This window comes from Tetrao urogallus (genome assembly GCF_951394365.1).
Source record: "Tetrao urogallus genome assembly, chromosome: 2".
NCBI classification, from domain to species: Eukaryota; Metazoa; Chordata; class Aves; order Galliformes; family Phasianidae; genus Tetrao; species Tetrao urogallus.
Window position 1 is genome coordinate 29212389 of NC_136814.1, and position 27298 is coordinate 29239686.

The 27298-nt window shown below is 41.0% G+C and overlaps 1 protein-coding gene across 2 annotated transcripts in view; it reads right to left on the reverse strand.

Annotated features, from left to right (window-relative positions):
• Positions 1-25826, reverse strand: part of ZFAND3 (zinc finger AN1-type containing 3) — a gene marked incomplete at both ends in the record, with an annotated part of 128386 nt that extends 102560 nt beyond the window's left edge. For both annotated transcript variants that reach the window (XM_079550910.1, XM_079550909.1), the window contains one exon: positions 25756-25826. In XM_079550910.1, coding sequence (XP_079407036.1) covers positions 25756-25826 — 71 coding nt within the window. The remainder of the gene's footprint in view (positions 1-25755) is intronic.
• Between the last annotated feature and the right edge of the window lie 1472 nt (positions 25827-27298).

The following is a 27298-nucleotide window of genomic DNA, read 5'->3' on the forward strand; positions in this document are numbered from 1 at the left end:
AAATCATTACTTAGTTCTGTTTTTCAGTTTTCATTTTGGGTTTCTCTATTTTTTTTTTATTTTTTTATTTTTTTAAGTCAAGCTGATATAATGGTTTATATTCATCTCTCTATTTTAACTTCCCTATCTGTTTCTAGAGAGCTGCTATCCAGTCAGCTCTTTTCCAGAATTTATATAGTTGAATAGTCCATGGAAATTACAGTACCTTAACAAGGCCTTGCTTTTAAACCATCTCCTTCACCTTAGCTATGATATATAAGCTTGAGATTAATCACATTAAGCAAAAAGTATGATGCTAGCTAGATTTTCAAAACAGTGAAGAAAGTTACTTACCAAGTCAAAGTTAAGCATGGAATACAAGACCAAACAAACCAAAAACCTTAAGCAACAAAAGGCAGCCCATCCTCCCCAAAAAACAACCCAACATAGAAAACTAGTTCAGGTTGAACCCTTCATTTGTTATTAGGCTGCACTACTACTACAGCAGCATAATACAGGGGATGTGGAGCCTCTACAAGCAAAGATAGAAGATGAAACCAAGAGCACAGAAGAAAGGAATCTTCACATGTAAGAGGTTTTTTTGTTACCATATGTTTACACCAAAATTATTTTTCTGACTAAAGACAACTGAAAATGCTTATTAATATTATCGTGCCCTAGAATTAGTAGAACTTTTAGATAACAAAAAAATGCCTTGCAAAGTATTTCAAAAACTTTGATTGTACGTATGTCAAATAACATTTACAAAGACAACTTAAACTAGTTAAAATGCTGTTGCACAGTAGTAGGCCAGAATTCATAAACACATTTTGTTAAGTACATTAGCACCACTGTTGCACTGATACTTTTAATGTTCAATATTATACAGGCAAAAAAAAATATTTGAAATGCTGATCATCCCAAGTACAGAGAGAGAAAACAAAGGTTCGCTGTACATAAAAGACGTGACAAGAAGAGTCAGAACCGCAAGAATTATTTTGGTGATTTATTTCTACAAGTTAAAAGGAAAAAGCACTGAAAGCAAGGGATCCTGTTCAATGATAAACGCAATGTAGCTCCTACCAGTCCTGGAAAAGGAATGATTTCTTGCTTTGTTCAAGAAATACTCTTCCCTTGTTTGTTCTCCTGTTATGTTTCTAAATCTGTATTTACGCATTATGGCAGAACTGAAGCACTTCTTGAAAAGCACATTAATGATTTTGATGAGGTGCCTGAAATCCTATCTTATTACTGTTCATAAACCATCTAAAAGAAGTCTCAAGTACGCAAGCTCGCAGGCACGTTTCCTCCTCCCCTTTTAAATTAGGTTTTAGTGAAATCTTCGAAAGGTTAGCTGAGACAAATTCACATTCTTCCATCCCAGCAAGCCTTGTTTCCAATCATCAGCCAGGAAGCAACACAGCTCTTATTTAGATCAGTGCTCCCTCTGTACCTGAATAGAGGCAGTCGTTTTTGGTTCTCACCTGGGAAGATGTAGCTGTCGTGACGCTGTCCTACAGAACAAGTGTTTTTCTTTCCATAGAAATTCAAAATTAATTGCATCAATGTCTGCACTAGGAGTGATCTTCCAGTTAACTGTTTAAACAAAACTTTCAGAAATGAAACAAACCACTGGTGAGTCATGATAACCAATGCTAAACAACAAAAAAAACCAAGGTCCTTTTGCTGCTGGTAGCAGATACACGCCTGTAAACTCATTCTAATCCCCCAGAAGTTTTGATTAACCTTCTAATAGCTTGCACGTAAGTTTTGTGTCAGATTTTTCATGTCTCAGAATGTGAACAGAGATTTCCAGCCTCAGAAAAACATCCTGGAGTAAAGAAGCAGAGTTCCACTTGCTAGCTATACTGCAGCAATAGGATACCATAATACCCATGCTGAACACCTTATGCAAAGTCTTAGTCCAGGTGAACACTCTGGATATTTTAACTTGAGGAGAGGTCAAACTTCTCATTTGTTGTTTTTTTTTCTTTTAAAACCGCAAAGCCAAAGTTTAGTGTAATTCAAAGGAACACAGCATTTCTAACCAGAAAAAAATCTGCGTATAAACATAGCCCTTAAGATGTTTGTGCTAAATGTTCAACTTCTAACATTTCTGAAAAACCAAATCAACCAGGTAAAACTCATAACAACAAAGAGTTCAAGAAACAAACCAATATAAACATAAATCTTTGGCAACACCACTTAAAAAAGCAAACAAGCCCTCAAGAAAATAAAAGAAACACTATGAGCAAGAGTTAGGCTGACCGTGATAAACAGAAAGCCTTATGCAAAGCAAGATACTGAACTACTCATAGGAGTTGAGATTTTTTTCTTAAATGTGCAGCCAGGCATAATCACAAGTTGTTCTAAAGTTGTCCAATATAGATCAACTGACAGCACAGAAAGAAGCAGCACCTTCTTTTAAGAGAAACACTCTATTCAATGTTCCCTTCCCTGGTGTTTCTTTGACAGTGGATGATGGTCACGGCTACTGCCACCCCTCAAACCCTTCACTTGCATGAGATGCACGGCTCTATAAACCTTCCCAAACCATCTCATTAGAGACAAATGCCAAAGTGAAAAATAAAAATATAGGTCTGCACAGTTAAGAAATACTAAATGTTCTTTCAAGCACTTCCATTTCAAGCAACGAAGGGAACATTGCAACCATATACATTTGGAATGCTTTACACAAGAGAGCACGCATTTCATCACTGTGCTCGTTTTCTCCCTGCTAACCCCAGGAGGAATGGCTGCCTCCCCTGTCACTTCTGATCCACACACTCAGCACAGCCTCCCCCCATGACACCTAACTGCTATTTTTGTGTAGGTTTTCACTGTTCTTGGTCAGTTGTGCCTTTTTTTCTTTAACACATTTAAGTGTACATTAAAAAGCGCAAAACCTCCACAGTGATCATTCTGAGATTAAACTGCTTTAACGTCCAGAATTCACATGACCTAAAACAGGAAACACCTTTACAACAACTTAGTGCTTCATGGTGTCAAAGTAATTTTTTTCTTTAAGTATTCTAGATGCAAATGCAGTATCTCCAAGAGCAAACGCCATAAAAGATGTAGTAATCAACTATTTTCAGAAAGAAAAACTACATTAGATGCCCCAACCCCAGAAAAAAAAAAAAAAAGTTACTTTCAAAATATGCATTTAAAATCATCCGTCCCTCACTGATCTGAGAGCAAATAAGAAGTTACCCTCAACCTTCTCATTACCATAGCTAGCCAGACATCAAGCTACTTGTCCTTGCCTACTTGTAACGATAGAACTGTGTTCAAATACAGAAGACCTAAAGAATAGTAAAGCTGCTCCAAAAACCAGATGGAAAGCACCCTACGCATTCTTTTAGAACACAGCATTCTAGTTCTTCGGCACTTTATTTTCTTACAAGTCAAGGCAAGACAACATGTGTCTTGATTTATTGAACAGTACTGGTATATTAGCAATTCAATTAAGAAATTCTTACATAGAGAAAACAAACTCTTGGAAAAATAACAAACCCATGTGATAAAAGAATAACTTTCAGCAACGCAGAAGCTGACTACGTGAATGTCTGCATAATTTACGTGTAAATAACAATACAAAGCAAAAGGATAAAGTTAAATGAAAGTATTTTGAGACACAATATATAAATGTTAATAACAATAATCCAGATGCTTTTCTTTTTTGCTCTTCTACACAGAGGGACAAAATCTTTCCAAGCTTACCTAATTATGTCAATCACATCAGGCCATATTTCTACAAGTTTCAAACTTTATTCTTCCTAGTCTAGAAAGTCAACAACATCCAAGACATCAATATCTTAGCTCCTTACTAAGTGCATGCTTACTAACACTGCGTGGACCAACAAGTCCACAGTAGGAGGCTATCTTCCACTGACACTCTCAGACTGAGCACGGTACACAAAAATCAGCTCAGACCAAATACACCCACGCTGAAATAGATCCAAATGTTTGCTCATTATGGAGCTGCACTGGCATTTACACATTAGTCTTAAAGCATCCACACTGTCTGATTTTTTTCCCTCATCTTTCATGCTGCCTTTACCTCCTCAAAACATGTGTACAACAGTCTATTTCTCAAAATACCAAAAGGAAACAGCAACAACTCATTCCTAAATATTCAAGATGGGATAGTTAACATAGTTAATCTAGCAGCCCCAATAAAACATTCTTAGTTCAAATGTCCAGAGAGCTGTGCCCTGGCAAAAAATCCAGCTGTTCTGATGGTGATGTAAGAGTTGTTCTCTCTTCTGCACGTTCAACTGCAGCGTGCAGGAAAGCTAATGCTTCACATTTCCATATCATATCAGTATCACATTTCCAACTCATATCAGTATGGGTTCCTAGGGAAGAATAGAAAAGAGCAGAGGAAACAAACCAACCTAAGATATCTTTCCCCTTACTGCTTGTCTTCTGCATGATAGGAATCAGGAATGTTCTCTACCAGTGCTCTTCGCTCACAGGTCTTACTACCAGAACAGAAGATAAGACAAAACATAAAACAGGATTCAAAAGAAAGATTTATCCAAGCCCATTTTGGACAATTTTTTAGCTAACTGACGGGGAAGGGGGAGAAGGACACAAATCTTAAACACAGACAATTACGGATCAGTACCCCCGTTTTGTTTTTAATGCCCTCGTCATGACTACAGGAAGGATTCTGTCCCAGTCTAAACCAGACTTGCTTCTTAAATTTGGTATGCGACTAGTCCATCGCATGAAACTGTTCAGAAGCTTTCAGAAGTTGCCTTCACCTATCCAACGTGCTTGTGTAGGTGGATGACAACAGCAGAGGCAGGGCAAACCCAATGCTACCAGCTGAAGGTTGAGAGACTGCAAAATAAGTAATTACAAGGACACCGAATGCACTACCACACCAGATTGCATAGCTCCCAAATTATTTACTAACAAATGAGATCACACAAACTGAAGCATTTAGTAGGTCATGACTAACTGGGATACTCACTTTTCCATTCAAGTATTATACATGATCTTCTAAACAGGGCGTATAAAAGTTAGAAACTACAAACATTTAAAAAAAAAAAAAGTCACAAAAGTGAAGAGCTGCCATTTTAGCATGTTATCTCAAAGCCTTAAAAGATTCCCCATTTGAAAACAATTTTATCTCATACTCATCACAGTGAAAGCTTTTATGCCGCTACTATTTGGCAAGGACTGAAACACTGTACACAATTCCTTATTTAGACCATTCATCTACAAGCTGAAGTTGATACAAGAGAATATTTGACAGTCAGTATTCCACCTATTTCTTTTCCAGAGTGCATTCTGTGAAGAACTGGCACTTCGTTCCATTGTCTAACTGAAGAGCTCAGTTCTGCTCACCACATTTCACTTTAGCTCTGGGCATAAAAATTGTCTCCAGAACTTTCTTAAAAAAATTAAAAAGTAAAAAAAAAAAAAAAAAAAAAATGCAATATACATGGCAACAGGAAAGTGGGAAAGGAAGTCAGGAAGAGATTGCTTGTCTTGTATTAGGTACCCCATCAACTCTCACACACAGCCCAAGTCTACCCACACACACAAAGCCAAACTAAATTGATTGTTTATTCAATAAGAACTCATATACATACACCTTATATGTATGCCTTAAAGCATACCACAGGTAGAACCACTTAACAGGCTCTGCCCAAGACCACTGAGATGATGCGACATTACAGAACAGTACCAACACAAGACAACCGTTTGTAGCATGCTGCCTTTTTACAGTACTACAGAAGCTGCACTCTGTGGGTCTCTGCCAGTTTGCACTGAACATTTGTAACTCTCTAGGTACTCTCACATCTGCAAAGCATAAGGGTTCCTGCCGCTGTTAACACCAAATGACCTCAACTAGTAGCAGCACTGGTGAGAATTTACTGCGTAAAGGAAACGTTTGATGGGAACACAATACCACACTTCAGTATCAGCAGATGAATCACATTAAGTCTTGCCTCATATTCAGAAGACCATCCCTGAATTCTGCAAAATTTGAATCACAGCCTGCTTACATTTGTATTGCAAGGCCACAGTGAAATTCAACTGCAGTGGGCTTTGCTAATCACCATCCATCCCGTGAGATCTGAAAATAAATCTACAGGGAACATAAATTACTCTCAAAAAACATGAAATGTATGACTGACATCATATCAGTCATATGTAAAAACCAGAGTTATCAATGCAAGGGTCTTGTCTTATTTACACAAGGGGAAATGCTGACTGCTACGATAACAGAAATAAGATAGGTCTTATTCAGTATTATATGTGAAAAATAACCCAGAATATTTCCAGAGAAATTAAAGGAAAAGTGAAAAGGAAAACATGGCTGTTTGCCTCCTTTTTACACTATGGGAATTCTGGGCACTTTTCTGCTTCTCTTTTCAGCATAAGAATGAGTAATTTACAGCACGAGAGAATGAACACATTGGGAAGTATTATTATAAAAAAAACTAACCCAGGAAATCACAGGCAACATGAATATTTAATCCATTTAAATGAGTAAGAGAGACATTCTCAAAACACTTGAGCAAAGCTAAAACGAACAATACTGTGTATTTCAATTCACTTCCTGATCCCTCAGTAAAGGTTGGAGAGAGCTTTCACTTCTTGAGACTTTATTAAATTCAGCCAAAGCCAAGCAGTGGCCTGACAGTCCCAACAGGTCTATTGACGAAACAAATTTCCAAGCTTGTAAGTTCCTCTGTAAAGGTTAAAACAGCAACAGGAAAAAGCAGAGAAAAGATTTATTATTCTACAAGTCCCCTTCTTAACTTAAGTGAAGACCTCAGACTTTCAATGAGCTGCAACTTCACACTTCAGAATTAAGCTTTCCTCAAAAGGAAGCTGTACATTATCTGAGAAGCAGAAATTCTAGGACCGCTGAACACCAATTCAAGCTTTCATTTTCTATGCATCACACGAGAAACGATCAAGCTTTGCTACCCTATCTAAATTCTAAAGCTTAGCAAAGAGCCCATGTTATTTTTTTTCAAGTCAATTATACAAATCAATTGTTTGAATTGATAAAAAAATAAAAAGCTAAGGCTCACTGCTTCAATATAAGTGCAATAAAAACGGAGATTGGTATAATCACCAATTTAAGGCTTCTGAAACAAGCTGTCTGAAAGCCCCCATCACAACAGGAGTGGCACAAGAGACCTAACACACTGCAACCATTAAACTCACACAGTCAGCTCTTGGCTTTGCACAAAACATAAAGGAAAGATACACCACTCTACAGTCATGTGGTCTGGACAGCATTCTAAACATTAAAAAAAAAAAAATGGAGCTTTTAAAACCCTTATATTGAGATTAAATGGTTAGCATTGTAAAACAGGCTTTTTTTTAATGTTAGAACACTATTCCTTGGGAAGAAAAAAATAAAAAGAAACCTGTGGAGAAAGCCCTAAATCCTCCTATGTCCCCAATCCTCTCACACGACTTTTAAAACTACATTTTCTCACTCACTGTCTATGTGACCAACACTTTCCTTGCAGCTTCTCAACAAACACAATCCTAACTTTCATTTAAGTAACTCACCTTAGTTCTCCAGTCAACTACAGCAACACAACCACCCTTGTGTTGACAGTTTCAAAGGAATAAAGGATATATTCCTTCTTGTATTCTTTTTGCTAGCATGTAAGAAACTTTTGAGTACACTCTGTTCCTTTTTTTTTTTCCCCCCCAACATCTGTAACAAAAGTGTTCACACCATGAGGGCAGGGTTTGTTTCTGTAACACACCAGGAACATTTCATCTCACAGCATCCAGTGAAGCCCAAAAGCCTTTTCAACAGCAGGAGCAGAATGGTCTGTGGGAAAAGATGAAGTGTTTCTCAACAAATCTTCTCAGCTCCAATGGGAGACCATCATATCCGTCCTTCCTTGTACCTTTTCTACGTCCTTAAAGGTAAACATTTTATTTTGAGTCATAGATTCTTATTTGGAACAAAAGCACCTTAAAAAACAGCCTAGCAGTTGGCCAACCAGATAAATACGCTGGTTTTTACTGATGTACAAAGTAGCGTCCTTTATGTATCCGAACAACGAGCTTTGAAAAAATACTTTATCTTGCCAGTACACAGCTGAAGGTCAGTGGCTGTAGCTGGATTTCTGCCATTCATAGCATGTAATATAAAAAAGCTGTGCCATTTAATAAAAAAAAAATAATAATAATAATGAAAGGCTAGTTAGGGGAAAGCAGAACCTGTAAGAACATGAGCCTTCTCTGTACAAGCTACGTTGTGTGAAGGCTTTACATTGTACTGACACTGCATGTAATCATAAAAGCAGAACTTGTGTGGATGGAATAACTCATTTTTCATTACTGACTCATCATCCAAGTCACTGATGCTGCTGAAACTGTCCTATAACAAACATTGTGCCCTGGAATTTGAGAGCTTGCAGCTTGTTCTGGACTAAGGGCTTGCTTTTTCCTATGGAGTGCACATATCCAGATTTCACTGAAACCAAAGCTCTTTTGGTGCAAGAACAACTGTTTATCATGGCAAAGACTGGTGGCAAAAGGACCGATACTGTAATTTGAAGTTCAAGTGTTGAATGTTAAACTTCCATACCAACGATGGCTATTGCTCTGCCAAGTTCATCTGAATTTAGAAGTATGGGAATCTGAGAGTCGTGCTGACTCAGGGCACCCAAATTTCAGCTTTATTTTAAATATCACTCCCACCCCCACATTACCGCAGTTAAATTGCTCCCCACAGCCCTGCCAGTGTGCTCAGTAATCCTATCTCATTCCCTACTTAAAGCAATAATATACCTATCACTCTATTAGGGAAAATCCTATTGCCACCAAAGCTCCTGACACACAGACACAGCGTACATCCTGAGGCACATAAAAAGGAGTTAAGGGCAGGAGAAAGTTAAACACCCCACAACAGAACTGTACAGAAACAGGAGAACATATGGATTACAGTCCTATAAGACCCAGGATTTCCCAGTTTTTCCTTACGCTTGAAAATCACTGTGCAAGCTGTAATAATCCTTGTGCAAGAAGTCTATCTCTTACAGAAAATAGCAATGCCACCTTTGTGAAGCACAACAAATACCTGAAGGCAGTTATTTCCACCTGGAACCTGTTCGGGAATAGGTCACAAGGAATTTAGATACACCGCTACAGAATCCAAACAGCCACAAATGCTGCACCAATGTAATTCTGAGAACATATTTTCCCAAAACAGATTGTGCACAGGATAATAATAATTTAATGTGAAGTGATGCATCTTACCATGGAGGAAATTTAATTTTGTTTAAATAGAAAACAATTTCTGTCAGTAGTTAAACAGACAGAAGAGTTACCAATAAGAAGCCAAAACTACTGGACTATGGCACTGCATTCATTGTAGATGCACAATGAAAATAGTTACATTTCTGTCCACAGCCACAGACAAGCATTTCACACTGATACTTAGAATGCTAATAAATGACCATGTGTTCATGAGCCATTTTCCCATTTGTGAACCACAGACCAAGCTAAGGTTAGTTATTCATCCCATTTTATGGCATCCTTTCATTTGAATGCTCTGAAATTTTACTACAACACTGAAAGCTAACTACTGATTAAATAAAGAGCAGTTTGTTCTGTTATCCTGCCAGCTGGTGAAAATATTTGAATGTACAACTGTTCAACATTCATTCCAACTCATTTCAAAGTTGATATAAACTGTTGCACTGTTAAATGTGTATATGTTTTATAGAAGAAAAGAACTACGCAATTGCACCTGAAATGCAGTTAAGTGAAGTCAGCACACACAACCCTACCATGTGCTGACTAAGCAATCACCCCACTAAGATACTCACAGTATTTCTGCCTTGGATTCAGTCCCACAAGCCCCCAAACACCGTTTGATCATATTATGTAAGTATGGTTGGCAACACAACGTTTTCAAAAGCTCAATGGGATTTGATGCAGAAATCATTTAAATGCTTTGAAATCACTTACTATATTTGGACTTTCAGTGAAGGACACTCGATTACAGGAACTGTGCCTGCCTTGTTACATGAATGATAAAGAGTTCTTTTTGTTTTTAACCCGATCGTGTAACTTCCAGGCCCTGCCAGTGAACAAATCAGAACTCCACTTTCACAAAGAAATATATTCCATCCAGTGCTACCGGCTGATAATTCAGATGGTTTGAATTCATTCCCAAGCTTTTCAATATTTGAAAGTCTACAAGAAGACTAAACAAACCTGTCAGTGAGTGAAATCTGGGAAGCTGAGACTATAGAGACTCCCTAGCTTGAAAATGTCTATTGATGCATGATTATTTTTTTTCCTAAAACAATAAACCAGCAAGAAAAAAAAAAACACTTTAATGCTATAAGGCACAGAACATTGTCTTTGCTGTTTTTCTCACAAATTTCTTTCAACCTCCTGCACTTCACTATCATCCTCACTCCTCTTGATGGCATACAAGTGATAAAGTAAGGTTCAAGTCCTTTCTGACTGCTTGCACACATAAAGCTGGAGTTTGCCTGTACCTATCTGCTGCCACAAAGAGTTGTCCTGCAGTTCCCCAGTGATTGGTTCCAGCAAGTAACACTTGGGTCACACAGCACACAAGTAACCCTTGCCCAGCGCTCTGACCCAGTCACCACTCAAAGCTTCCTCCAGCAAGCAGCAAGTGGCACAACCAGCAGCGAGCACTCAGCACTGTCCATACACACCTCTCAGTCATAAATCTCTAAGTCTGCTATAAGATAACAAAGCACTCGGTTTTCAATCTTCTGCTCATTCTCCCCAGCAATATAAGCAGGCTCTTGTGGCTGAACTTACTTGTAACCTCTCCTAGCATCAGCTATTTCCTGATCTACACACCATGTTACATTTCTTCTCTTTTACCCAATTACTTCAGGAAGAAACTCCATTTGGGGATTTTAAATAATTCTAGCACTGAACATCCTGAACTAACAGGTGACAGCACCACATAATGTCAACATTTAGGGGGCATTTTGCATCTGTAAGATACAAATTAATATTTTCATGCAAACGCTGTTCCAAGTGTAAGCTTTAATGTAAAACATATTTATCTTATACTTCATTCTGTGGCAGCTTTGTACACAGCTAGCACTAACAAATAACAGAATGGGTAAAGCTCAAAGAAATTAGTGGAAGCCTTTAAAACAAAACCATTAAAACTTCAGCAATGCAGGAGTACAAGAAAGCATTACACATTAATCTGACAAAACAAAAGCCACTCATCTCTCCTCTCAGCATCTAACTAATGATAAATGCAACTAGGTAACCAACATGCATGCTACAACACAGGACGATAGTTAAGTGTTTAGCTTCATAATCAAACATGCTACTAACAGCCCTAAGTCCCGCTTGGATCCAAGTTTGGCAGAACTAAGCCAGTGGGGGTAATCAGCAACCCACAGGTCTCAACTCTCACATTTAGCTACCTGCATTTGTAAGCCCCATTTTGCATTTTAAATATGAAACTTTTTTTAATTCCTACAACTAATTCAAGACAAGCATTAGCCTACTCTTCTCTACTACATGAAGTCAATTAGCAGCCTACCTTTGGAAAATAAATTATCAGGACATCACAAAAACCTTAAATATTACCCCCAATATGCTACCCGCTCCCTCAAGTCCAAAACTGTTATAATACAACTACATTTATGCAGTGATTTTTTTTTTTTCAAGCAGTATGTGGAAAAGTTTGCAGTGTCTATATAATTAATAAGAGAGATGAAATTTTGTACCTAGCCACTTGACATTTTCCTTATAAATTTAAAACTAAAGCCTTTATGCAAGTACAGCAGATGTAAAAATGGCTGGAGGACAGAGAGAACAAGGTCATCCTAAAATAGTAAGTTTTTATTCTCTGAAAAAAATAATAAAAATACCTACTATTTCTCCCCTACTGGTGAGCACTTAAGAGAAATGGTGATGAGGAAACTAAATGAATAATCAAAATGTGAATATGCTTCACCCTCCCCTCTTTTCACTTCCTTCAAAGTTTTCACAGAATCACAGAATGGCCCAGGTTGGAAGGGACCTCAAGGATCATGAAGCTCCAACCCCCCCTCCTGCCACAGGCAGGGCCACCAACCTCCCCATTCAATACCAGACCAGGCTGCCCAGGGCCCCATCTGACCTGGCCTTGAACACCTCCAGGGACGGGGCATCCACAACCTCTCTGGGCAGCCTGTTCCAGCACCTCACCACTCCCATACTAAAGAACTTCTGTGTTTATCACAGCTTCCCTCAATTAATTCCCTAGGGTACGCATTCCCAACCACCTCTCTCACACCGTGCCTTGAGAGCCCTCTGTAAGGAACTCTTACTGGGCTGCAGCTGCACTGGCAGCCCCCTAAGTGAGGCTGTGAGTGCTGCAGCAGGCAGTGTGGGCCTGCTGAATGCTCTGCCCCACTAACTCAGTGTCGGCTACAGTGCATGAATCAGTGCCACACGCCAGCATGCTAGCCATGAGAAATGATCGCACGCCAGGCGATGGATGACAGGGCAGGGAACAGCGCTTTCCAGAAAGGGTGCCAGATGTAAACTTGGAATGAGACCCCCAACTCAATGCACTGCGCCTTGCTCATATTTCACACAGCACACTTCCCACTTCTCAGGCAATTGCATTTCAATTACCAACATAGAAAGAATTCAGCGCACACGTTCCGCTCTAAAGTTCAGGGGTTTTAAACACCGAGTGAAAAAACAATCCTTCATCCTGTGACAGGAGAAGGAAACCTTTACGCAGATTGGTATTTTGGCTTTTCCATCTTCAGTGATCCAGATTAATGCAAACACAAACTCTAATCTTCACAGTTGTCATTTTCGCAAGGTAGCTTTTACTTTCTAAGCGTTTAAAGCAGACAGCATATATTTATTTACATGAACAAAAGTGAGAGTAGTGCAGCACTCAGACACCATCATGTAATCCTCATCATTTTTGTTTTGAAATAACATGGAGAAAATGTGAGAAAAAGCTGCAACTTCCTAGTATTCTCCTTTGCTAATTGGTACCAAAGGAAAAAAATCACCATCAGCACACTTATTGCATCAATTCAGGCTGTGGGAAATCAAAGCCAGGTTAAATATTTCATTCACACGCATGCACAGCAAACAGCAAAGGCCCTTTCGTGCAATCAGCTATTCATGCACTTCTGGAGGTAATCTCGGGCAAAGGCACAGTAACCAAGCACTGAGCGATCATTAACAGCTGGTAATAAAAAAGAGCCCCGTAACATTACCTCATCCTGAACACTCATCCAATCTTTGTGTAACTTGGTCAGAACACAAAGAGAAGACACAAGTTTTAACCACCTAACCGCTGTGACACTGCTGTACACTGCAAGCCTACTGAATCACAGAATGGTCCAGGTTGGAAGGGACCTCAAGGATCATGAAGCTCCAACCCCCCCTTCTGCCACAGGCAGGGCCACCAACCTCCCCATTCAATACCAGACCAGACTGCTCAGGGCCCCATCCGACCTGGCCTTGAACACCTCCAGGGACGGGGGGCATCCACAACCTCTCTGGGCAGCCTGTTCCAGCACCTCACCACTCTCATAGTAAACAACTTCCCCCTGACACTCAGCCTAAATCTTCCCTCTTTCAACTTAAAACCATTTTCCCTTGTCCTGCTATTATCTATCCTTTCAAAGAAATAACTACCGCTTCATCAACTATACCAACGTTGAACTCTACACAGAAGCAGAAATTAAAAGGCATTCTAAAAATTTAAACAAGCAAGCAGAAGTACTGACCCAACTCCTTAGTCATCCCAAATCCCTGAGAAAGATAAAATCCAAAAGAAAAAAGAATGTCTTCATGATCATGCTTGACTCAATTAAAGCTTTTAATCATATATCCTTGCACCTTCTTCAGCTGCATTCTTTACTCACAGAGGGCCCCTTCTGTAAAGAGACTGCACAATCCTCCCTCTTTCACCACAGTAGTCTGAGGAACCAGAGATAGCTTTGTTTGGCCTCTATCAACTAGGAAACATTAATAACAGCAGACCTGGACTGTGACCTCCACGGACATGATTTTCTTTCCTCATCTTACTTCCCACTGCTTGTACTTAACACACTGTCCCTTTCAACAGCAGACTGGCAAATGAACAGTTTGGATCTTCTAACTATCTAAGCACGAATTTTCCTTGAGACAATGTAAGGAGATGTTTTCTCTTCACTACAGGAAGGGAAAAGGCTACCTACGCATCCATAGAAAACATTTACATTTGACAATTCAACCAGAATCTAAGCAAATTAAACAAGCCCATATTTAATATGTACCACCTAAAGATAGCTACCAGCTAATACATTTTGTGATAAAGATTATACCATACTTAGCACTTGCTACATGACTTTAGCAGAAACAAGAGTTTCTGAACCATACCTACAACTAAACAACAGAAAACCAACATACAAATGTTAATATGTCCAGACATGTGGTAGAACACAGACATCTTCTGATTCCTGCTAGCCATGAGGAGATAGGCATACACACAGGACTGATTTTGGAGACAGAGGTAACACTTAGATATATACTTAGAAAAAGCAGAGAAGTTTCCCTGCACACTGAAGGAAAGCCTGTGCATCCAAAAGCTGGCCTACTTTTTCCAAGCGAGGTGTTCAGTCAATGCAATAAAAATGCACAGTCTGCCTTCAGAGTTATCCTGCACAGATGATGAGGCACAAGAAAGCTACGCAGGAGAAGGCAAGGCGCTGTTCATTAATCAGATAACAATAAAACCCAAGGAACCCTTCTTCACCATCTGCCCTCACAGCCACCCAGACAACATGAGCTTTTAGAGCAACGCTGTCTGCATCACCACCTTACAGAAACCTCAGCAGCTCAAATGTGTATAGAGCATAAATTCACTGTGGTAGTTACTGGTTCAGAGGCCTTCATTTTGCCCACAAATAACTAAAACAACTCTCAAAGCTCTACTTATAATGTTTATGCTATTCGTATCAGGAAAAAATACTATTAGAATAGGTATTCAAAGCTGACAAAAGGAACTTATGCTAGAGCTGTCTTCACTCTCAAAATTGACAGACGCACCTCAGCAGTATTCTGTATTTTAGCAGCACTTCTGTTAAAGTGTGCAACAAACACTGACAGAAGCCAGAAATCCATCACCAACTCGGATAATGGAACTAATGACAGAAATAATGTGGACAAAAAACCAACTAAATCACTATTTGTCTCAAAAGCATCTAGAACTTAGCAATGTGCTGGCAAACTGATCCAAGGACACACACCAAGAAAAAACAACAATTACAGCAACATCTGCTCTGCTGTCTGAAAAGTGTAGACTTACATTTCTTACAGCCCTGGACTAATGCTATTTAGAGTTTCCAATTGCAGTAGTTTGAAAAGCAACCAGTATTTTAGTTATCTGCATTTTGGACACGTGTCAGAGAACATGTTAGCTCAGGCAACTGAATTCTGATCTGTAATACTAAAAGCTCTTGTTACATCAGTAAGTGATGAAATCCCCAGTATTTTACTTGATTTTGAAAGAATGATGCAACACATTTGTTAATTTACTATATAATTCTATACACTGTGCAATGATATGTACATCGTGTTTTTACCACTTGAACCTGTCTTTACAAACTGCTTGAGCAGGACAGGAAGCCTTCATTATTCACCAGAAAGATTTCTGGTCTTGTTTGAATTAGTCACAGGAGAACATTAATAATAAAAGGAAATACTGTGTCGCAGAATAATGGATAATAATGGGCTCCTATCTTCATCAAGAGAGTGCTACAAAACCACCTGAGACTTCCAGATGTGTAATGCAGGCGGTTCTTGCTCTGCTAATTGCATAGCAACCCTTATGATTGAAAGAAACTTCCTCCACCCACCACAAGCACTTCCTTAGACATGAATATCCTTGGAAACAACATGTCAATGGCTCAACACTGTTTTACAGCAGGTTCTGATTTAAAACAAACATCTCTCCATGAAGAACAGAACTTGGGAACTTGCAAACACTCCTTGCTGTCAGGTCTTGCATTCAGGAATCTTAAACAACTGTGGAATTAAATAGAGCAATATGGTTCATTAATGATGGAAAATATCCAGGTGAGAAAGCATGGTCCAACTGACACAGTCACATATGCTTACAGAGCTAATAATAAATCTTTTCCAAACTTGAACGCAAAGAGAACACACACTGTATTACAAAAAGGGGATAAAATGTTAAAAAAGGGAACAGCATTCAGCAAAAGGGACACAACATCTATGTACTTGGAGTCACCACACACAAGCAGAACGTTAAAATAGCAATATGTCCAGTGCCTAAAATAATGCCAACTAACCTGTTACATTAGCAAACCACAGGCAAAAGAGGGTACATAGCAATATTCCACTCTCATTTATAGTATCTAATCTAGAGAAGAAATATACTCTAACATACGTACACTACAAGTCTCACAAATACTTCATGCACTTGACAACATTAGGAGTTACGAGCAGAGTCAGTCATTTCCTTAAATCAAACGAGGAGTCAATTTGCTCCATCTTCAGTTAATTATTATTTGCAAGGCAACTTTAATTTCAATTACTTTGCAATGAAGTATTAATCCCAAAGACCCAGTGCCAAGAAGAGATATCTGAAGTGTTCAGATACTATTGTTAATTGCTTTCTTTCGAAAGCTCAGAAATGAATTAACGCCTAGGTTAGTTAGGTAAGTTATGGGTACATGTGGATTATTCCTGAAAGCACTTTATCAATTACAGCACAATTGATGGTTCATTTCGTGACTCTATTTTCAATTTTTTAACATTTTGAGCATTTTTTTTAAATGAAATCACACTACTTTCCACAATAATGTTGCTATTAAATGTTAAATCAGGCTTACACGCTTATTAAAATTAAAACTGGAGAGAACCCTAACTCCTGAATCACACAATGTTAAAAACAAGTTTTATTCCTTCAAAGACACACACAGTCAAAAGCTGATTCTAAAAACAGAAATTACTAGATTTCTAATTTCTTAATATGCCGGCAATCCAAGAGAACACTAGAAACCTACCTGCATGAATAAGCAAACATTTGACAACACTTAGACAATTTAGAAGTCACTAATATCTACCAGTTTACTGGGAGATTTAAGAAAAAATGACACTAGGATACAAAACAACAGGCAAGCATTACTGCCAAGCACTACTCCAAGGATCTGACATCATTACCTGCTCTTGTACATGCTGTCAGCAATACCTGACCTAAGATTTACCCTTCTCCAGCTAAAAATGTATTTTATAGAGCAGTACCAGATATTTGTAAAGAAAAATTTTGTAGTAAATGAGTTACCAACAATCTAGAATAGTACTGATAGCATCTTTGACTGAAAACAATCTAACCTACAGCTGGAAGGACAATAAAGCTTCCAGTGCTGAAAGATCCTTTCTAAAAAGCAGCATTTTACCTACCTTATATACGCAACTTCCTCTGACACTGCCTCAGCAACATATAATTAAAGATCAACATGCTGCTGTTCTGGCGACAGGGCTGATCTCAGACACAGCCAAAGAATGTCCATGAGGGCATGGCTTTGGATTCTGCTTTTCAAAGGAGTCAGGAAGCTATCATGGGGTAAAAAGAAAAAAAAAAACCCACAGCACTAACACTGCTTCTAATCTGGTATTTTTGTTCCCTTCTCCCTATCTCTTAAGTGTTTGGAAATTAAATAGAACTTCTACATTCAAACAGACAGAAGTTAAATATATACATTACAGAACTAGGCCCTCAAATTAAACAACTCACCCAGTAGCATGTAATGCACACGCTGAAGCTAAGAACTAAAGATGACAATCATCACACAACCTCCTTTCCTCACTGTTTGTCCGACTGCTTATTAAAATTTTAGAAGAACCAGTTTTTATCTCCTGCCAAAATTTCTCATTAGTTACTCCCTAAACTGCACCAAATAAACACTGTAAATCTAACACCAGCCAAAGTATATTTATTAAATGACATAACATCAGTAGAAGTCATTTTAAAAATAAGTTTCCCTACAACACAAATAAAAATTTTACGTCATTAAGAAACTGAAATTCATTTTCCTCACACTGACCTACCAGGTTGAAGTTCACAGCATCTGTATGATGGGCAGACTGAGCAGCAGGCAACAAACAGGACACCTCCGATCCTGGCACAAGACATACAGCAAAGTGGTCCCTGCTGCACATATTTGCAAGACCCCAGAGAGCAAACCAGATGAAAAAACTCATCAATTATCTCCTAACAACATTTCTGTACAGGTATTACCTCAATCGCCACAGTGCTACTTCTCAGATGCTATCAGAAGACAAACTGAAGAGCAGTTGCCTGAAATGATTTTAATATTCCATGAATTGCAGACCCAATACATTTTCCCGAGTATCGGTAAAGAAGAAAAAAAAGTTTATACCCCAGTTTAAACCTAAGTTCCTTCACAAATCTCGCATCTAAAAAAGTAAATTCACGCTGCAAATATGCCTGATTTTTAATTCTAAGTACAAAGAAGGGATTCCATGCTGGTGAGCTCTGCCAACACTGAACAGCCAGGAACCGTTTCAAATATCAAGTGCCATTTGAGCAATAGGGGAGGAAGAACACATTGATCTGATTTGCCTGCTAAGCTGGACACCCTTCTCTGAAATCCAAATAAGTGTTTCACCATATCAAGATCAAATACCGTCCACAACCAAGACTTAAAGATCCCAAACATGCCTATAAAGGTGGTCTATTTGAGGAGACACTGTGACATTTTAAACTTCAAAGAATATAAGCACTGTCTTGCTGTGAAAACATATCACATTGATAAAGTCCACCAACTGCTTCTAAAGAAGCCTACGCTTATTGACAAACTCCTATATTAAAATAATTTAAAAGTCCACTAATAATTGGCATAGCATGTCAACGAAAATATGTAGTGACCCACTGGAAGAGGTTGTGGATGCCGCATCCCTGAAGGCATTCAAGGCCAGGCTGGATGTGGCTCTGGGCAGCCTGGTCTGGTGGTTGGTGACCCTGCGCATAGCAGGGGGTTTGAAACCACATGATCATTGTGGTCCTTTTCAACCCAAGCCATTCTATGAATATATCCATCACGGAGTTAATGCTTTGCCTCACTGTGATGTCAACATCCTAAAGGAAGTACTGAGTTATAATGCTTCCATCACCTTGAGACTTCAGTGTTACGCATTAGGCTCACAGAGCAACAACATTAATGTTTCTGTGGAAGCCTGATGTTGAAATGGTTGAAACGCAATTAAAAACAATAGCAGTAGTTCCTTAAAACTGATACTTTTCTGTTATACCCTTTTAACAGACAAGACATGTATTAGAAATTTAGGAGGACCCAAAGCACTTTTTCAGTCTAACACAGCAGTACACTAAATGCACTGCAATTGTGCTGCAGCACAGCAGTTGAATACTTCAGTAGTCTGAGAGCTATTCTGGAGCACTAACTGGAATAATCATTAGCAGTGACCAAACTGCAATACCTCCTCTAATCACAGTTTATGAAAGAAATGCAGAAGTACTGACAAGAATAGACAAGAAGACAGAAGGAAATCTGGGCGGTGACCCACACACATCACTTTTTACTCATCTCCTGCAAGCTTCAAAAAGCAGCACACAACATCCACTCTGTTCTTCTTAGTTCCAGTAGGAGCAGCTATGAAACTGAATTTCATTCTGATCAGTATGGAACGTACAGTCAGATTAAAAGGTGCTGGGTACAGCTGCCTATAATTGGCACTGCATCTGTCTATAATTAGAAAGTATTTCTACAATATTTTATATGAAGATTTTGGATAAATTCAAGGGTTTAAGCAAGTGTTTGTTTTCCCAAATTCCGGCTTCCCCGCAGAAGTAAACAGACAGTTTTAATCAAGCAGGCCTATTTTTGGATCTTCTTAAACAAAACACCCTCACACACCAGCTGCTTGAATTTATTCATTCCTTAAAATTATCACACTGCAAGATTAAAGGAAACAAAACCAATTATTTTTTTCATAAGCAGCACGGCTAAATTATGGAACCACTTGTTGCGGGATGTTGTGAGGGTCAGCTGTGCATATGGATTCGATAAATCATTACGCAAATCCGTAAAAAAATTAATTAAGATCTGCTAAGCATAAATCTATAAAACAGAGGACAACCTTATGTCTGATTGCCAGAAGCAAAAGAGGTATATGGAGATAAGCAGCGCTGCATGCTTGCTCTGTTCCTACGCTTACTCCCTTAGCGCTGCTCATCACACAAATCAAAGACAGGGCTGAATGCATCCCTGGTATGGTCCAGAACAGCCGTTTTTTATTAAATAACAAAACCTCCTTTCTGTCTTGCCTACTCTATTAAGTACCACAAAAGAAAGCATTGTTTTTACATTCCTAGAAAAGAGTTTATTACTGTTAAAATATTAAATCCAATTCATCTGCTTTTACTCCAAGTGCCAATAACCCCTATTCCTAAAGGTCAGCTTTTGCAGCAAATAGAAAGCTTAGCCCTGATCCCAAACGCAATACCTTCCTTGCAACTGTGCAACCTTCCTTGCTCACTGTAAAGTTCAGAAACAAAAGAAGTCTACTTTTTGACTGCAGTTGAGAAGCATTGCTGCTTGTATTATGACCAAAGGAAATCCCAAGAACTTCCCAATTTATTTTCCTTTATTCCGCATATTCTTATCCAAGCAGCAAACAAAACAAAGCCCAATTTCTCTCCCCCCTCTTCCCTCAGATGGAAGCTACTCCATGTCTCACGACTCTCAAAATCTTCCAGAATTTCAAATCCAAGGAAAGAATTTCAATGCTCTTGTAGTTCTCCACAGCATTTCCTAGGGAAACCTGGGAGGCTTTTTGTTAGGCTTTTTGTTTCTGCCAATTCATTAATTTCTCCTTCCTTCTTCTGCAGTACACCTGCCTCACAGCAGCTAATGAGGGCTTTTGCTACAAGCTGCTTCACGCTCTTTTACCCGTGGATTTAACATAACATAAGTTTGTGCATAATATATAAATAATAAAATATTCAAGTATTTTAGTCTTGGCCTAAAACCAAAACACAAAATAAGGACCACAAAGGCAAATTTAATTCTTGATTTAAACCCACTAGACTTTACTTGGAGAGGTGACCTATAAACATCTGTATAATTCTACAACAGTTAGTTAGTTTTACTGTATTACAGCAAACTTGAAAGTAACAAAAGCCATGAAGTTTTTATACTTAAAAATGTTGTATGTCTTGTACGGCGTCATAAGAATTACCCTTCTAAAACATCAGCATCATTACATTATTGATTTAAAGTAGAATTTGTAGGGGGAAAAGATGAGATGGTTGGTCTGGATGATCTTGTAGGTCTTTTCAGCCTTGGTGTTTCTGTGAAAACCTGACATTTGTTGCCATCAACACAGAAGCCCTGCCCCTCCCTCACACAGCATCTTATTTCTACCTCATCACATCTCACTATTCACTCAAGGACCTTAGTGAACAGAGAGGCCTCTAATCCACAAAAACCCATTTGGTAGCAAATATATTGTCTTGCATAAACTGACAATTTCACTGCTTCTTCTAGAACTTGCTCCAAAGCTCCTGTAAATGAAACCGTGGCTAAGTAAGTGCATGATCCAAGCAAAGCAAACAACTGATTCTCAGAGGGAAAGGTATCGTGTATTCCTACAGTGTTCTCAAGCCTCTTTGGAGATGTTACTTAGAAACATCTAAGTACTGTTTCAACAGCAAAATTAGATTTATGAAGGCATTATTCATTCAGGACAGTATACACAGCCTATGAGAATATAAAGTGTTTATTACAGAGGCAGACACTGACAGTTCATATGGAACAACCAGCTGCAATCACCAAGAAGAAGAAAAAGACTAGCCAAAGAAGAGGTTTGCTAATGGCACAAAGATATTAGTCAGTATTTGTTTACAAGCTAGAAGCAAGCTTTGGTGATATACAGTCACAAACTAATCGCACTTGCATTAAGTGATTCACCATTTGATCAAGTGTATAATTTTAGTAAACAAAACTGAGGGAAGAGTCAGATTGGCATGGCAGGGACCTGGTGATACATAAGTAACTGGAAAATCCAGACTCAGAAATAAATTTAGGATTAGGCCAGTAGTCAGTGCTTGAGGCACCATGTCTCACCACGTTTGTGATGTATGCAGTGTCAGAGAAAGGCAGAACAAATGGCATCACCCTGCAAAACCCTGCTGGCATGTTCTCAAACAATACCGCCATCAGTTTTAGCTGACTACAGTACCTTAGAGTTGCCAGAAATAAGATGAGATGAAACTAATCATACTGTGTTTTCAATCAACTTCCTGCTGGCTGCCACCATTTCAAGACTGGAATTCATTTGTTTTTATGTCCATTAACATATTTCCTTGTTGTTTTTTTTTTAGTTCTAAGTCACTGAATGCAATGGTTGCTATCAGTCTGGACTATAAAAAAAAAAAAAAAAAAAAAAAAAAAAAAACCAAATCCAAAAAGCATTCACTAGCACTGCAGAAGTTACCCTTCTCTGACTTACCCCTCCACAGTCTACCAGCCAAGAAGTATTTTACCTTACCACTCTCACCTATGCACATAACTGTGTAATAGTAAAACCTCAGCCCTCTCATGAGCTGTACACAAATGAAACCTTCGTGGAGTGCTCCAAAAGCCAATGGGGAACTGCCAAAACGAAATTCATTAAAGGATTATGCCTCATCTCTAATAAGCAAAGTGTCTTAACTGGAATACGTGCATACTGCAATATTTTCATGTTTTTATTAACTTAGAGCTGAAGATTTTATATATGCTATAAAGTAAAATGGGTTTCTGAAATCCACTCATCTAAGAAAAAAAATTACATGGTCTGTTAATCAGGAAAGAAGAAAGATTTTTTCTAGATCATAAGAATGACGAGTACAGCATAAACTCTAAATGAAGTAACCTAAAATAACAGCTTGCATACTGCGCCCTTTCCAACCTTTGTACACAAAGACTATTCCAATAAAAACTGAGATAGTTGCAAGTGACTGAAGTTTAAAACACAAAAATAAAAAGAGAGGGGATGGGGTGAGGAATAAAACATTTCCACACGGTAAGTTCTGTGAATTTCTCATAAATAAATCAATATCTGTGAAAGAAGTTTTTGTAAAATGTAGAGATTCAGTGCTCCATTTGAACTTGACTAGAGCAGAAACGGCAGGCTGGACATTCTGAAGAGAAAGGGAAGTCTGCAGAAGTTTAAAGATGGCTTCTATGATCTCCCACAAAAGGTAAGAAAACGTCAGTTGTTGACCTTAAGGAGACGTTTCTGAAGTTCTGAACAGTTTCACTCAAGTCCCTTCTTTCAGTTGTTCATTTTTCAGTCTCTCAGATCTTGAAACATCAAGAGTTTAGTAGTTTTCCAGTCACTAGAGATTCCTGCAACTGACAGGGTCTGAATTTCTAATACAAACCTCAGCATTTTAAGAGAAGAATCCCTCCAACTTTAATGCAATAGCACATACAGTCCTCTCTTGTAAACTCTTTGAACTCCAGCACTATACCAGCGTGCATTTCAGGAGCTATGTTGTGACTACGCACCAGTAGGTAAATTTCAGCCCGCAGATTCACAGCTCACTTCAATTTTAATGTTTCCCTGAGTATCTACCAGAATGTTGTCTATTACTGTGGATTACTGCACAAAGTATTCATCTCACTGCAAATGGTACCTTTAAAAAAAAATCAAGCCAAAACAAACAAACAGAAAACAATAACAAACCCCAAGATTATCTTTTATAGCTGGCCAAGACCTACTAGGTATAATCTAGGCCTTTCTGTTTGAGCCAGTGACAGAGAATTCTTCTGAGGCCTACATGGTTCAGGGAACCCAAGAGCAGGCATTCAAGAACTCCCAATCACTGCACTGATACGATACATAAAGAAAAACTATTCCTCTACATACCTTTATTTAGGAATTTCATACAAATTACTACGTTACATTACTGGTTTCCGAACTTGAATGTTATAAGCCTGAAGATAAAGGGCAAATACAGCCTCTAAGCTGTGAAAGCAAAACAGAAGTCACTAAGAAAACTATATCCTCTGTAAGACACACTGCTAGCATAACCCTAACTGACATCTAGGGCAGAATTCCAGCTTCACGTGCACACCAATCTTTTTCCTAGCACTTTTTGCTTTCTTCAAAAAGCTGCTATAAAACTGTGACTCCGTGAGAACTCATGCCAGGGCAGCTTCACTACAAGGACATGTCCATGCACATTTACCTGCATATCTCTTCAAGCACTGGCAGGACCCAAGTAAGTCATGACAAGACAATAGTTTCTTCAGGACAGAGAAGCGTAACAAGCCTTCAGACCGTGGAAGCTGACAGTGCACTTTTTTTTATTTTGATGGTTGTTTGTACAAGGAAATGTATGTCCTAGGAAAGAAGTGGAGTCTTTAAAGGCAGATGGTTTTCTGGAGAGTCTCCCGTCACCACGAAGCACCTCCTCAAACATGAGGCACCAGCTTTCCTTTTCATTAGCACAACATGCTGAACCAGCCGAAAAGTTCAGCCCAGAGAAAAAGTTCTCTTTCAGTTCTTTGTGACTTTCATGTCAGCGTCACATTACACAGCCAGTGCACCGCCTTACAGATAACAGCAACTTGTTTGCCACTGTGTTGTGGGAAGCAACAGGACCAAATATGGGAGCCTAACAAAACAAATATCAGCAAAATAGAACCAGTATACAGTAAGTTGTATTTTGCTTAATCACTCCCAACGGTGCCACTGCACATATTGCAGTTCAGGTTTCCACCATAACTCAAAAATGGGTTTTCATTTAAAACCCTGCCACTCAATAAAACACCCCAATGTTCAGGCACATCAATCTCTGTTATTGCATCTCCTTCCGCTCAGACTCCACTCCCCCAGGGCACCATAAGCTGTGTGACACCAATATCTCAAGAAGGTACTGTCTCAAACAACATAGAGCTCAGGTGGACCCTCAGAAGCCTACTGACTCACACATTCTTGGAACATCTCATAAACACGAAGGTTAGGAACTGATTTTTTTTTTTGCTATATACATTGCAGGCATTCTGTGATCACGTGTGCCTGCCAGCACACCATCTGCCATGATACATCTGATTCTTGAGAAAAGGAAATCCAGACAGCAGACACAACCCTGGGGATGACAGAAGTTCAGCAGGGGACGGGCCGATTTCTCCCCCCCCACACCTCCCCCAAACACACACACCTTTTAGCAAACGGTGATGACCCCACCCCCTAGTCTCCAGAAGAGGCTCAGCAAAAGCGAGGACCTCACCCAGCGCGACCCCCCCCCCCTCCACCCCACAAGGTGACAAAAGCAACATTTTCTCTCCGCGCGCTCCCCGACCCCGCACGGAGCCGCCCTCCCGCCCGAGACACACCGGGAGGCCCCGCCGCCCCCACCCCACTCCGGGACGCGCCCCCTTCGCCGCTGCCCCGCGGAGCCGAAGGCCCGGAGCGCGGCGTTCGGCCCCGGCAACCGCCTCGGGAGAGCCCCGCGCTCGAGGTGGCGGCAGGGCCCGCCCAGCTGAGCCCGAGGGAGGCCCAGGCCGTGCGGCCCCCTGCACCCCCGCTCCCCAGGGGAGAACAACGCAACCCCAGCGCCGCCGCCACCTCCCCCTCCTCCCGGCTGCGGGGACGAGGCCACCCTTCTCCCCCAAGGGCAGCCCCGGGCTCGGGCCCTGCTCCCGGCTCCCGCCGCCTCGTCACCCGCTGCCCGGCCCCCTCCCCCTCGAGGGCCCCGCTTACCCCCAGAAGCCGCAGGGGCAGCGCGGCGGCAGGCTGGGCGCCTTGCTGCGCTCGCTGCCAGCGTCTCCCATGGCGGGGCCGGGGCCGGGGCCGGGGCGCGGGGCGGCGGCGGCTGCGGGCGGGCAGGCGGGCGGGGGGGGGGGGGGCGCGGGGCTTCGAGCCGGGATTCCAGGCCGGTCAGCTGGAGCCGGGCGCGACCACCGGGGCGGCGGCGCAGGGGAGGCCGCGGCAGGGGGGACGGCCGCGCCCTACCGTCCGGGCCCGCTCCGAGGCGGCGCTGTCTGCGGCGGCCCCTCCCGCCCGCCGCCTCCTGTGGCGACCCAGCTGAGGCTGCGAGGCGCGCCCGCCCTCCCGCGCCGCTCGGCCCGTGACTCAACAATGCGCCCCCCCGCTGCGCCGGCACCTCGCCTTCCCCCGTCCTGAGCGGAATGGTTTCACCGAGCCGCCGGATCAGCTGGGAGCGGCTTGTACCAAAGCCCAGCCGCGGGGGGGGGGGGACACAGGATTGAGAAGGGGCTGGAACTCGGAGAGAAACGAGTTTAGAAGGCGCCTACAGACTCGAGAAGGTAACAAGTAACCCTGCGGGGAGACGGCAGGATGTCCGGGCTCCGGCAGAGCCACCTGCGCCCGCCGCCCTCGTTCGCCCCTACCCGCGCGTTACACACACGTTGGTACGGCCGCGGGACAGCCGGCGGAGGGTGGTTGTCGGTTGTGGCGGCGCACGCGCGGTAGGCTGCGGACGCGGAAGTGGGTCGGCAGCGGAGGAGTTCCCCTGGGATCTCCCCTTCGCCGCCCCGCCAGGCCCTGCTGGGACGGGTCGGCACGGGGGGCTCTGTGGGCTTTGCCGGCTGGGTCTTGTTTTATAGGCGTTGGTCTTCTGCCTTCTTAGTATGAAATAAAATCGGTTGTTTTTCTGAAATGCGCTGGGTTTTCTTTTCTTTGGGGCGTTATGTCTGTGCTGAGCACCGCTCGCTGCTGACAAAGCGGTGCTGAGGGCTGACTTGAGGCCCACGCCTTACGTTTTGGGCCCTGTAGAAGGGGAGATGTGAGGATTCAGATCTGGCGAGCAGAGAGGCCTGCAGCAGGGCCCTCACGCAGGCCTAAAGGCCGCTGCTTTTTAGACAGGAAAGGAGCAAGGGAATTTCCAGCATCTTGCCTTGAGAGCTGAGCAATGGGGATTGTGCTTCTGCTGTGGGTTTAGCAAATGGCTCTCAGCCAGTTTAACAAACGTGCTTACTGTACCTTGGCTTCATCTGTGAAGTGAGAGTATTGAGCCCCTGCTAGAAACTGCCTTCTGAGATCTGAGTGAAAAATGGTATGTGGAAAAATGCTGGTGTGGCAATGAGGGTAGGCGGAGTTGGAGCAGGTTCTTGAGGTGCTGTTATACGTGGAGTGGGTTTTGATGTTCACCTTTAAAAATGAACATTGAAAGCCTATGCTGATGTGGTAATTCACTTCAAAGTTAAACAACGTTATCCCCAGACTATGCTTTTCTTTTTTTATTACAAGAAGTCTATGCATATTTAACATTGCATTGAAGGCA